The sequence below is a fragment of the Panthera onca genome, chromosome D1 (assembly GCF_046562875.1).
Source record: "Panthera onca isolate mPanOnc1 chromosome D1, mPanOnc1 haplotype 2, whole genome shotgun sequence".
Lineage (NCBI taxonomy): Eukaryota > Metazoa > Chordata > Mammalia > Carnivora > Felidae > Panthera > Panthera onca.
This window is the reverse complement of record NC_138348.1, coordinates 37562436-37576606: the sequence shown is the minus strand read 5'-3', so window position 1 is coordinate 37576606 and position 14171 is coordinate 37562436. Positions and strand designations below refer to the sequence as shown.

Sequence of the window (14171 nt, the reverse complement as noted above, 5' to 3'; positions counted from 1 at the left end):
TGCAGGGTAAGTGCGTATGTAGTTGTGTTACATATCACCAAATTTCCCTTCACTGGGACTGGACCATTGGGAATTCCCACCAACAGTATATGGAAGTGCAGAGTGCACGATTAAGTTTTCTAATTCTTGCCAGCTGACTGGTGAGAAGCAGTGTTTTAGTGTAGCTTTAATCTGTACTTCCCTTATTATGTACACAATTGAACATCGTTTTGTATGTTAAGGGATATTTTTGTAGCTTTTTAAATGAATAGTATATTCATATCTTTTGTCTATTTTTTCTATAGGATTTTTGCCTTCTTTCTCAATGTTTTTAAGTTTTTAATATACTGAGGTTTTATTACCCTTTATCTGTAGTATGTATTCTTAGTATTTTCTTCAAGTTTTCCATTTGCATTTTGACTTTGCTTATGGTTTTTTTTTTTTTTAACTTTGTTTGGTTTTTGCTATGTAGAAGTATTTTCTCATTTTTTCATGAAGTCAAGTTTATCAAAATTTTTATTACATTTGGATTTTTAGAGACAGAATGCCTTTCTATACACTCAAGATATAGAGGATTTCACCTACATTTGTTTTACTTGAATAGTTTCAATTTTAATGTTTAGATTCCTGATCCATTTAAAATTTATTCTTACATATTTTGTGAGGAGTATATCTAATTTTATCTACTTGTCCCAACACCATTTATTAAGTTTATTGATGTTGCAGTAATTTGAGGTATGACCTATATCTTCAAGGTTTTTTTAATAATGTTTGATTTGTTTTTGAGAGCGAGTGTGAGAGGGGGAGGGGCACAGAGAGAGAGGAGGACAAAGGACACAAAGCAGGCTCTGTGCTGATGGCACTGGGCTCAAACTCACGAATTGTGAGATCATGACCTGAGCGGAAGTCCGATGCTCAACCGAGTCACCAGGTGCCACGTATCTTCAAGTTTCTTTTAAAAAAATTATTTATTTTGAGAGTGAGAGAGAGGGAGGGGCAGATAGAGGGAGAGAGAGATCCTAAGCAGGCTCTGGGTTGTCTGCGTAGAGCCTGACTTGGGGCTCGTACTCACAAACCATGAGATCATGACTTGAGCCAAAATCAAGCATCTGACTTTGGCTCAGGTCATGATCTCACAGCTTGTGAGTTTGAGCCCCGAGTCAGGCTCTGTACTGACAACTCAGAGTCTAGAGCCTGCTTCGAATTCTGTCTTCCTCTCTCTTTGCCCTTCCCTGACTAGTGCTCTGTCTCTCTTTCAAAAAATAAATAACATTAAAAAAAAAAAAAAAAAGAGTTGGATGCTTAACCAACTGAACCACCCAGGCACCCTGGTACTCCCTTCATCTTATACTAGATTTCTATATGCAGTTGAGTTTATCTGAATGTCCTGTTTTATTCCTTTGATCTAGCTAACTACTCATGCATCAGTACCAGGCTGTTTTAATTATAGCACTTTGGCTGTAGTATGTTTTATTATGTAGTGTCTTTGAGTATGTTTTAAAGTCTGGGCTAATAAACCTCATCATGGCTTTTACTCTCAGTGTTTCTTTGTACATTCTGCATGTTTATTCCTCCATATAAACTTTATTATCAACTTGTCTAGTGCTTACTAAAAAGAAAAAGATCACTGGTATTTATAAGGGATCACATGAAGTTTATAGTTTAACTTAGACTGGCCTGATAGCTTGGTGATAATTCAGTCATTCTAACCAAGGAAAAGCCATGTGAAGGAAAAGATAGGTCTTTGTCCAAACCTACTTTTGGGTTTTTCAAGAGTGTTACAGACTTTTCTTTGTATACATTAGGAAACTTTACTGAATTTAATCTGAAGTATTCTATACTTTTGTTGCTTTATAAATTATGTATTCTCTTATAATATATCTTTTAACTTGTTATTATTTATATATTGAATGGTATAATTTTTGCATCATAATTTTATATTCTGATGCCTTAATTTTTCATTGAACTAGTTTTATCATTGATTCTTTAAGGTTATCCAGGTATATTACCATGTCATTTTTTTTGAGAGAGAGAGAGAGAAAGAGAGCACATGTGAGAGTGAGTGGCGGAGGGGAGGAAGGAGAGGGAAAGAGAGAATCTTAAGTCGGCTCCACTCACATCCATCTCAGAGCTTGACTCTGGCTTGATCTCAGAACCTTGAGATCATGACCTGGGTCAAAATCAATACTTGGACACTTAACTGATTGAGCCACCCAGGCACCCTGCCATGTCATTTTTAAGTAGAAGGAGTTTACTTTTTCTTTACCAATTCTTAGGTCTCCAGTTATTTTCTTTCGTTCAGTTGCATTGGCTAGTAATTCCAGAACATCTTAAATAGTAATGGATAGTGGGTGTCCTTGCCTTGTGGAATGTTTCCAGTGTGTCCTCATAAGTAGAAAATTATTTTGGCCTTGTCCATTGCTTTATCATTTTGCTAGGAAGCTTCGAGAGTTTCTTTTTTTTTTTTTTTTTAATGTTTCTTTATTCTTGAGAGAGAGACAGAGACAGAGACAGAGACAGAGTGTGAGCAGGGGAGGGGCAGGGAGAGAGGGAGACACAGAATCCGACCATGCCCTGAGCTGTCAGCACAGAGCCCGATGCGGGGCTTGAACTCACAAACCGTGAGATCATGACCTGAGCCGAAGTCGGATGCTCAACCAACTGAGCCACCCAGGCGCCCCTTTTGCTTGTTTGTTTTAAAGTTTGATTGTTTTAACACATGTTTTGGAGTTGATTATTCCAAGTCAGTTTTTCCTGGTTCCTCCTGGATCCTTTAATGCGTACCTTCTATTTTTGTTTGTGTGTGTGTGTTTGTGTGTGTGTTTCTGGAAAATGTTCTTGGGTTATAGTTCTAAAACGTTAGTTCTTTTCAAGTATTTTAATTTTCTTTGGATTCCAATTCGTTGTATGTTTGGTCTTTTTTTGCCTGTCTTCATACCAAGTAATTTCTCTGAGATTCTGTTTACTTCTGCGTGTTATTTTCATACTTTTGAAAGATTTCCTGTTTTTCTTATCATCCTTTATTAGATTTTCACTGAACCCTCCCTTTCTTCTCTCTCTTGAATACCTCATGATTTCAGCATCAATTCTGATATTACAGTATATGATTTTACTTTTTCCTCTCTTTATGGAGTTTCCTCTATTTATTCCATTTCCTCCCACTGTTAATTTTCTATTTCTGGTATTTTCTTATATCTTCAAATATTTATTTGAGGACATTTTAATTCAGTTTGTGGTGCTTTATTACACTATTTCTTTTGTGCTTTTGGGAGAATATTCATTAGCTGAAGTTATTTGTTTAACATTTTCAGTTTTTGTAACATAGATTTGTATGGCTATGGTCTGATTTTGTCTGTCTATATTTAACGCACATAAAGAGTCTCTAGCATTAGAGGGCACTCTTCTCCTAGTTCTTTCCTATTCCATGCGTTTCTTTTATGGGTGATGGTATGTGCTTACCATGTGCTATTTCTCTCATTTCTACAGGATCCTAACTACCTCTCTTATTTTCTTTCTCTTTACTGCAACACCTTTAAGAAGTACCACCCTTTATAGCTGATTATTACCCCCAAATATCGCTTCTCTGAGACGGACTCTTCCAACTGTTGCTTATTTTCAGATCCCCTCCTTTTGCCCAGGACTATGAATTGCCGTGTCGCAGATAGGTTCAGTGTTGATTTAGTTTTTTCCCCCCAGCGAGTGATTTTGTGTGTATTTGTCTAATGTCTCCACCTTACTTTACATTTTTTTTTTAATTAGAATTTCCTAAGCATCATCTTCACTGCTCTTTGGTGCTTCAGATTTGTGGCAGCAAGTGGCAGGTGGTCTGTTGGATATGGGTTTATTTTTTTACCTATAGGTAATTTGATGATCATGGTGTTCTTTGTCATGATGCTGAAGGCCTGTATCAGGTGTGGTTTTATTTCCTCTCCTTGTTGACTTTATGGTTTTTAGGAAAAGTTTTAGAGATTTGATGGCACTTGATAGCAAGAGGATAAAAATAAAAACATCCTTAAGAAGAGAAAGGAATTGTCCATAGATGCATGATTACAATGCACAAATTCCTTTAATTTTTTAAGTTACTATTTTTGAGAAAGAGAGAGCAGGAGAGGGGCAGAGAGAGGGAGAGTGAGAATCCCAGGCAGACTCTGTACCGTCAGCACGGAGCTTGAACCCACGAACTGTGAGATCATGACCTGAACCGAAATCAAGAGTCATACACTTAATTGACTGAGCCACCCAGGTGCTCCACACAAATTCCCTTAGTGAGCATTTATTAAACATCACTGGATATCAAGCAAGAGAGTAGGGCTACAAAGATAATCAGAACATCATTTCCTAATATGAATATATTCCCAGGAAGACACAGAAACGTATAATTATAACAGAATGATACTCATGGAAGAACAGCATAGAGGAAAAAGCACCCACTTTTATGACAAGCTCAGGGAAAATTTCACAGCACTGATTCTTGAGCTGCCTCTTGAAAGGTAAGTAGCAAGTTGCTAAGTAAGCAAGTGGGGGTAAGAATGTCTCAGACAGAGAGAAGTACAGAGTGCTGGGCTAAGAAAGAACATTGCACATTTAGTTCTTCGTGTAGGAGTAGAAGCAGGTGAAACTGAATGTTTATCAGCAACGTCATGCAGGACACTGCTAAAAGAAGGGATGAAACCGTTGAAGGAGGAAGAGGGCAGGTTCAGTTTTTTGCTTTAAGACCATCACTACATTGGAAATAAGGAGACAGTTGAGAGGGATGCAAGACTGAAGTCAGGGAAGTAAGGAGGCTATTACAAATTTTCAGTGACAGGCACTGACAATCATATCCAAGGTATTGCTAATAGAAAATAAGGGAGACTATGGATTAAAAAAAGATTTATGTGGCAAAATTTATTGCACTTTGTAGATGACTGGATGTGGAAGATTAGGAAAAAAAAAGAAATAATGACTTCGGATGGCTAGAAAGAGATTGTCTATTTGTTTGTTTGTTTATTTATTTATTTATTTAAAGGTTTGAGAGAGTGCTTGCACATGCACTTAAGTGGGGGAGGGGAAGAGAAGGAAGGAGGGAGGGAGAGAGAGAGAGAGAGAGAGAGAGAGAGAGAGAGAGAGAGAGAAAATCCCAAGGGGTATTTCAGCAGGTATTCAGCAGGGTAGCAGGCTCCATGCTGTCCGTGAAGAGCCCAAAGCAAGGCTTGATCATGACCTGAGCTGAAATCAAGAGTCAGACGCTTAACCAACTGAGCCACCCAGGTGCCTCTAGGGAGAGATTTAGAATTTAGGAGTCCTATTTTCTGGATTTCACATATTCCGTGTTACCTCTACACGAAACTTAAGTTCCATATTGAAATATTTGTAAATAGTTTTGCTGTCTTTTGGGGACTTACCATTTTGTCATATTAGATTATATTTTCAAAGAAAACAATGGGAATACCAAGGTTGCTATCATTGGATTATCAGTCTTCAATTTTAATTTTTTGGTAACATTTATTTGTTATTGAGAGACAGAGACAGAACATGAGCATGGGAGGGGCAGAGAGAGGGAGAGACACAGGATCCAAAGCAGGCTCCAGGCTCTGAGCTGTCAGCACAGAGCCTGATGTGGGGCTTGAACTCACAAACCATGAGATCATGACCTGAGCTGAGGTCGTACGCTTTACTGACTAGAGCCACCGAGGCACCCCCGGTCTTTATTTTTATATGCCCTCCAATCCTATTTTATCTTGCCAATTTAAGAGCTCTCTATATTTTTTCTTTCGATAACCCCTGTTTTGAGTGGCTTAATACTTGATATGTAGCTATATAGTAAATAGCTTAGAATATAAGTAGATTTACAGTAAATACAATGGTGCTATTAAAATGCTATTAAATGTAACAGCTAAGTGTCTCAGATGTTCATTAACTCACTATAAAAATGAATCACTGTATTTTAATTTTTTTTAATGAATCACTTTAGATCAAATGTTTGCATTTGTTTGTTCATTCCTCAAGTCTATATTCAGTTAAATTTTATCATCATTCTTTTGATTATTTGCTGTGTCTCAGACTAAGTCTTGGGAATCCAATATTAGACCAATGCTTTCTCACAAAATCTCACAATGAATGTCTTCTACCTGTCACGTGCTATTTAGATGATATGGGGCCACAGATGTGTTCAAAGTCTAGTAAGTAAAACAGGTTAAGAAATGCCCTAAGTGTGAATATAAGGCACATTTTTCTAAAAATAAGTACTTAAAAAAAGAGTTCCCTTTATATTTGAGTCTTTATAGAGTGTCTCATGTTATTAGATTTCTCTCATTTAATTGTTATGAATAGTGAGATAATTTAACATCTTAAATGTTATTTCAAAATTTTTTTTAATGTTTATTTATTTTTGAGAGAGAGAGACAGAGACAGAGTGTGAGCAGGGGAGGGGCGGAGAGAGAGGGAGACACAGAATCGGAAGCAGGCTCCAGGCTCTGAGCTGTCAGCGCGAAGTCCGACGTGGGGCTCAAGCTCACAGACTGTGAGGTCATGACCTGAGCTGAAATCGGACGCTTAACCGACTGAGGCACCCAGGCGCCCCTTAAATGTTATTTCAATACTGTGTACATTTTTACCATAATATACATCTAAGATATGTCTTTTGCTTTTTTACACTCTTAGGAGATGGTTTAGTTGTTAATCTGATTGTTAAGCTTCCCAAATCCATGGTTTAGTAAAATAATTTCTATGACTCCATATATAATAAATCCTCATCTGAAAATTTCTATAAATTTTAAAGAATTTTTTAATACAAAGGTCTAGAGTTATTGAAGCCTTTTTTTTTTTCATTCTCAAGGAAAAAGATTCTTGATATTTGAAAGGAAGAAAAATGTAGTTCTTTAAAAATAGGTTGTTGTGGGGTCCCTGGGTGGCTCAGTCGGTTAAGCTCCGACTTCAGCTCAGGTCACGATCTCGTGGTCCGTGAGTTCAAGCCCCGCATCGGGCTCTGGGCTGATGGCTCAGAGTCTGGAGGCTGCTTCGATTCTGTGTCTCCCTCTCTCTCTGCCCCTCCCCCGTTCATGCTCTGTCTCTCTCTGTCTCAAAAATAAATAAACTTTAAAAACAAAAAATTAAAAAAAATAGGTTGTTGAAATATTCAGTTTCTTTATGAATTCCCAAACAATTTTAGGTTAAATCTGTAGCAGTAATATTGATGTCTTAACTTCAAAAAATTATTGGTTTTGTAATTTTTAAAACATCAATTGGAAATAGATATGGTAAATAGTAAATTCCACAAAATCAAATATTTTTATCCTTTATTAAAAGAGTTTGATGTTATGCAGTATTGCAGTAATTGCTATATTTTTCAGCAAACAAAAAGAAAAAAGAAAAAACGAGTTCATGTATCCTAAGTGTAAATGAAGCTAAGGAAGTTGTGAGTGGCAAATTAACAAGGGAAGAAGATGGGATTATAATTTAATTTCAAGTTTGTAGTGATTTGAGGAGCAGAACAAGAGAAAACAACAGTGCAAAATGTTTATAATCAGTGAAAATAATGAAAAATGGTATAAGCATAAAGATGCCTATTTAATTAGAAGAGATTAGGAATTTTGAAAACTGAAGAATATGAGGTTCAATAAAATTAGTATTGAATATGAGAAAATATTTAAATATTAGGAAATTAAGTTTGTACCTTTATGTTCCGAGTTGCCTTTTTTCTGAGCATGCATGGAAATTGTAATTTAATATTAAGTGATGTAATGGATTTATATACAGCATGCTATTAGAAGCCAAAAGGATCATATCTATCTACCTTGGAAACTGTGGAAAGGCTTCACAGATTTAGTAACCTGAGCTCTATATGAATTACGAAGATTAATCTGTTTTTTTTTTTAACATTTATTCATTTTTGAGAGACAGAGAGAGAGAGACATAGCATGAGCAGGGGAGGGGCAGATAGAGAAGGAGACACAGAATCCGAAGCAGGCTCCAGGCTCTGAGCTGTCAGCACCGAGCCTGATGTAGGGCTTGAACTCACGAACTGTGAGATCATGACCTGAACCAAAGTTGGACGCGTAACCAACTGAGCCACTCAGGCCCTCCAGTTTTGTTTTGTTTTGTTTTTAATGTGATTTTCTGAGACAGAGAAAACTATCTTCTTTGCTTCCTTAAGAGATTCCTGTAAGGGGGACTTTAAAATAAGTCAGTCAGAGAAAGATAAATATCATATGATTTCACTCATGTACTATTTAGGAAACACAACAGATGAACATAGGGGAAGAGAAGGGAAAGTAAGATAAAAACTGAGAGGGAGGCAAACCATCAGAGACTCTTGAATGTAGACAACAGGGCTGCTGGAGGGGAGGTGGTTGAGGGATGGACTAAGTGGATGATGGACATTAAGAAGGGCACTTGATGGGATAGGGACTGAGTATCATCTGTAAGTGATTCATCACTGGATTCTACTCCTGAAACCAATATTCCACCATATCTTAACTAGCTTGAATTTAAATAAAATCTTGGAAGGAAAAAATGCAAAGTTAAAATTAAAACAAACAAAACAAAACTTGGTTTTAAGACTTGAACATTTGTGACAAGTAATGCTATAATTTTTCAACTCTTTGTAAAGCAAGAGCTGAATTGCATATTTTATGGACCTTTTTTTAAATGTTTATTTATTTTCGAGAAAGAGAGAGAGGGAGACACAGAATCCGAAGTAGGCTCCAGGCTCTGAGCTCTCAGCACAGAGCCCGACCCAGGGCTTTACCTGATGAATTAAGAGATCATGACCTCAAAGTCGGATGCTTAACTGACTGAACCACCCAGGCTCCCCTTTATGGGATTTTTCTTAAGCTGCCCTTTTTAATTCCTTAGTTTGCTACCTCTATCACAATTCTATAAACATCTATCAGAGATCCAAAATTGAAGGGAGATGTAACTTTATACATATAACCACTCTTGATGAATGTGGTGAGAGTACCTTCTTCTATATTAGAAAGAAATAAAGCGAAACTCCATGCAGATTAGGAATGTGATTTTGATTTGTTAATTGCTAGAAGTTACATCGCAGAATGTTCTACATTTTAGTACAGTAAAGTCTCCTGAAACATTGGAAGCTTTTCAAATTTATACTTATTATTTCAAAATTAAAAGTTAACTTACATTCAGTTGGCTTCCTATTTATATGTGTTAACTCTTTTAGTCCTTGCACCACTTCTTTGGATAAGCATCGTCTTATATTTTAGGACGTGGAAACCAGAGTTCAGAAAGTTTAGTAACTCTACCAAAATGACAAGGGCTAGAAAGCAGTGGAGCCAGGAATACATGTCTCTTCTGAATACAAAACCAAGGGTCTCTGGATTGTATCATTCTCTTAAACTTTGATACTATTTTTTACCTTCTTTCATAGGGATTATTATGGAGAAAAGATTGGCATGTATTTTGTCTTTCTTGGATTTTACACGGAAATGCTGTCCTTTGCGGCTGTCGTTGGCTTAGCTTGTTTCATTTACGGCTTATTATCAATGGATAATAACTCAAGCAGGTACGTGCAACTGAATTGCCCAAACAGAGAAAACATCTTGATGTCATACTAACTGAAACAACTGCTCTTATTATTTCCCTGGCATTTGTTTCAGAGTGTCTCCTGGTGGCAGCAGATAATTGATATTTCTGATAAAAACCCAAATGTAATGGCTGCCCTCACCTAGTGCTTTACAGAAAATCTATAAATGATCAGCTCTAAAGATTCTGTTTCTCAAAGCATGACTTGACCTACTACAGAGATTGCTGCTTTATTGTCCCTTCTGCCATATTTGAGAAGCTGTGTAAACTGTTGTTCTGTCACCTAAAAGCACATCACTTTTAAAATCACTTTGCTGTCTCCTCTGCAGCACTGAAATCTGTGACCCTAAGATTGGAGGGCAGATTATCATGTGCCCGCTCTGTGATCTAGTGTGTGATTATTGGAGACTAAATACTACGTGTTTGGCTTCAAAGGTATGTATGTATTGTGGTATGGGAAAAGACTTGGGATTTCTCTTTTTGTATTGCGTTTGATACTACATAGTCTTTGTGATGTTATTGTTTTTGCAGATCTCGCATTTGTTTGATAACGAGTCCACAGTATTCTTTGCAATATTCATGGGAATTTGGGGTGAGTAAATGGCCACATAAAAAACAACTCTATGTTATGTGTTATATGGCCATATAACATATACAGATGGCATATTTTATATACCAAAGGTGACTTGGGATCTTTGTGTGTTTGCTAACTAACATCAGTACACTGATAGAGTCTACATCAGTGGTCTGTATTCCTTGGTCTTTGGTCCAAAAAAGGTCTTTATTCATCATCTGTTTATTTCTCTGAGAGATAATATAATTTTTGAAACTTTGTATATATTCAGCTCACACCATCTCCCAGTGCTATGAAAAAAAAACAGTTCAATCAGTATGTAATTCAGGAGAGAATACACATAAATATTTGCTGGCTGAAAAATATTGAATCATAGATACAAAGTTGAACAAGAATCAACAACTGTTGAGGGCTGTTAAATCAATGTTTGAGTCTAAATTCCCTGTGTATAATTCTGGTTCCAGCTTCCAGTTATATTTGTTAGAAATCTTCCATATAAAGTAGAATTCCCCTTAATTTTGGAAATGTCCCAGTGTTTCATCTTTTTTCTTCTTTTTTTTCATCTTGTTCCTGCTGTCAGTGAGGAAAATATGTTATGTAAAGACTAACTCAGCAGGAGGAAACCTAAAGACTTCCAAAACATGTCCCAAATTTTAGGGGACTCTGGGAAGAAATAGATTTTTTTCTTTCCAATTAAAAAAATTATTTAATAATCACAAATATGTGTATTTAAAAACTGGGCAAGGGAGCAAGAGTAGCTCAATCCAGGGAAAAAGACACCAAAATTTGTGGATGTGCGTGAAGATTTATGGGTTTCCACCACTTCTGCTTGGCTGTTCTGCTCTGAAGACAGTGGCCTCGATTCAAAGAACAGAGAATAGTCAAATCTTACCAGCAGTTCTCTAATAACCCCGACTTTGTTAAGTACAAATACATCTTTATCACGTAGCTGCCAAATTTTTCCTCGATCATTAGTTGGAATCAGCAGTGAACGAGAGGTACACAAATTACAGCAAATATAGTGGTTTTCAGTTGTTTGCACATAGAGAGATGGTGTACCAACACCAACCTCATACTTCATCGCAGAGACACAGCCATATGCGGAACACCCAGACACTTGAAGTGTTTTGAGGAGGTGTTACCATTGGTTCTTTCAGAAAAGTTTACGTTAGTAATGAATTGGTTTACCTTTGGTTTTTGAGGCTCGTGGCCGAATTCTAGGAAAGCAGAACTTTAGAGATATTTATTTTAGTACAGCCACTAATAAATCATTAAGCTGAATCAAAGGATGCATTGGCAGAATAGATGTAAAGAAAAAAACATTCTTGGTTAAAGGAATAACACCAGTTCAAGAGGTTGAGACGTGAAAATAATGCTTCCTATGCTTTGTAGTGGCAGATAGGAAATGCTTTTTATTTTTTTAAACTTTTTGTTCATAATGAAAATACACACTCATCGTAGGAAACTCAAGTAGTATATATAAAAGCAGGGAGAAAATAATGTTAAAGTTACTAGAAATGGAAACGTTATCATGGCCATAGTTTTTCAGAATCTTTTCTTCCATGTGTGTGGGCATGTGTATACATATAATTTTACATTACTGATATACATAGTTTTAAATCTATATTTTTATTAAAAACTGAGTGACGAGATTCCTTCCAGGGTAACAGATATGTGAATGTGTGTGTATATGTGTGTGTGTATTTATGACTGAATGGAATTGCCTTAAAAATTTTTTTTAATGTTTATTTATTATTGAGAGAGAGAGAGAGCAAGGGAGGGGCTGAGAGAGAGGGAGACACAGAATCCAAAGCAGGCTCCAGGCTCTGAGCTGTCAGCACAGAGCCCCACATGGGGCTTGAACCCACAATCATGACCTGAGCAGAAGTCAGAGGCTTAACTGACCCAGGTGCCCCACTGTGTCCATTTTCTAATCGGATTAGTTTTGTTTTTGTTTTTGTTTTTGTTTTTTTGCTGTTGAGTTGTATGATTTCTTCAGATATATAAAAAATGATATTAACCCCTTACCAAATACATAATTTAAATATTTTCTCGCATTCTGTAATTTGCCTTTTTATTTTGTTAATGGTTTCCTTTCCTGTGCTTTCTAGTTTGTTGAAAGTCCTACTTGTTTATTTTTGCTTTTGTTGCCTTAGCCTTTATGTTAAATCCAACAAATCATTGCTTGACCAATGTCAAGGAACTTACCCACTATGTTTTCTTCTGGGAGTTTTATGGTTTCAGATCTTAGGCTCAATCAGTCTGTAATCTATTTTGAGTTGATTTTGGTATATGGTCTTAGACAGGGATTTGGCTTTGTTCCTTGGCAAATGAATATCTAGTTTTCATGAAACCATTTATTGAAGAAACAATCCTTCCCACATTGAATATTCTTGGCTCCTCTGTGAAATACTCGTTTATCATACATGCATGGATTTATATCTGAGCTCTTGATTATGATCTGTAGGTCTATGTGTCTGTTTTTATGCCACTATCATCTTGTTTTGATTACTATAGCTTTGTAATATAGTTTATAAAGTGTAATTACGATAGCTTTGAAATCAGGAAGTGTGATGCCTACTGCTTTGTTCTTCTTTCTGAAGACTGCTCTGCCTATTCCAGGTCTTTTGTGGTTCCATACAAATTTTAGTATTGTTTGTTCTATTTCCCTGAAAAATGTCATTGGAATTTTGATAGGGATTGCATTGAATCTGAAGATTGCTTGGGTAGTATGGACATTTTTACAATATGATTCTTGTAGTCCATAAGCATGGAATATCTTTCCATTTATTTGTGTCATCTTGAGTTTCTTTTATCAATATCTTGTAGTATTCAGTGTACATATCTTTCACTTCCTGAGTTCTATTTATTACTAGGTATTTTATTCCTTTTGATTCCATTAGAAATGGGATTGTTTATTTTTCTTTCTGATAGTATGTGGTTAGTGTACAGAAACAACTAATTTTTGTATATTAAGTTTTATCCTCAAACTTTACTGAATTCCTTTATTCTGTCTTTGGCGGAATCTTTAGGACTTTCTATATATAATTTAATACCATCTGCAAATAGAGACAGTTTTATTTTTTTCCTTTCCAAATTTGTATGCCACTTATTTCTTTTTCTTGGCTGATTGCTCTGGCTAGGACTTTCAGTAATCTTTGAAAAAAAGTGGCAAGAATGGGCATCCTTGTCTTATTACTAATCATACAGGAAAAGCTTTTAGCTTTTCACCACTGAGAATGGTATTAGCTGTGGGCTTGTCCCATATGACTCTTATTATATTGAGGTACATTCCCTCCATACTCATGTTGTTGAGAATTTTTATCAAGAATTCTGTCAAGTGCTTTTGCTGTATCAGGTGAGATGATCATAAGTTTTTTTTTATCATTTTTGTTATTAATATAATATACTGCATTGATTGTGCATATAGAACCATCCTTGTATCCCTGGAATGAATTTTACTTTGTCATGGTGTATGAACCTTTTAATGTATTGTTGAATTTGATTTGCTGCTATTTTATTCAGGTTTTTTGCATCTGTGTTCATCACGGACATTTGCCTGTAATTTCTTTTCTTGTAATTTTCTTGCCTGGCTTTGGTATCACAGAAATGCTGCTTCCTAAGATGAGTTTGAAAATCTTCCCTTCTTTTATAATTTTGGCAAGAGTTGAGAAAGGTTGACATTAATTATTTAAATGTTTAGTAGAATGCATGAGTGAAGTCATCTTCTCCTGGATTTTTCTTTGTGGGGAGGTGTTTGATTACTGATTCAAGATCTTTACTAGTCATTTGTTCAGAATTTCTATTTCTTCATGATTCAGCCTCAGTATGTTGTGTGTTTATAGGAATTTATTTTTTCTTCTAGCTTTCACAATTTGTTGGCGTATACTTGTTAATAGTAGTCTTTTATGATTATTTGTATTTCTGTGGTATCAGTTGTCATGTGTTCTTTTTCATTTCTAATTTTATTTATTTGGGTCCTCTCTCTTTTTTCTTGGTACGTCTAGCTAAAGGCTTATGTAATTTGTTTATCTTTTGAAGAAGAAAAACAGCTCTTAGTTTCATTGACCTTTTGTATTGTCTTGTTAGTCTC

The 14171-nt window shown here is 36.0% G+C and overlaps 1 protein-coding gene across 4 annotated transcripts in view; it reads left to right on the top strand.

Annotated features, from left to right (window-relative positions):
- ANO5 (anoctamin 5) overlaps positions 1–14171 on the top strand; it is an 89940-nt gene that overhangs the window by 44890 nt on the left and 30879 nt on the right. For all 4 annotated transcript variants that reach the window (XM_078433325.2, XM_078433322.2, XM_078433324.2 and 1 more), the window contains 3 exons: positions 9350–9484; positions 9834–9939; positions 10036–10096. In XM_078433325.2, coding sequence (XP_078289451.1) covers positions 9350–9484; positions 9834–9939; positions 10036–10096 — 302 coding nt within the window. The remainder of the gene's footprint in view (positions 1–9349; positions 9485–9833; positions 9940–10035; positions 10097–14171) is intronic.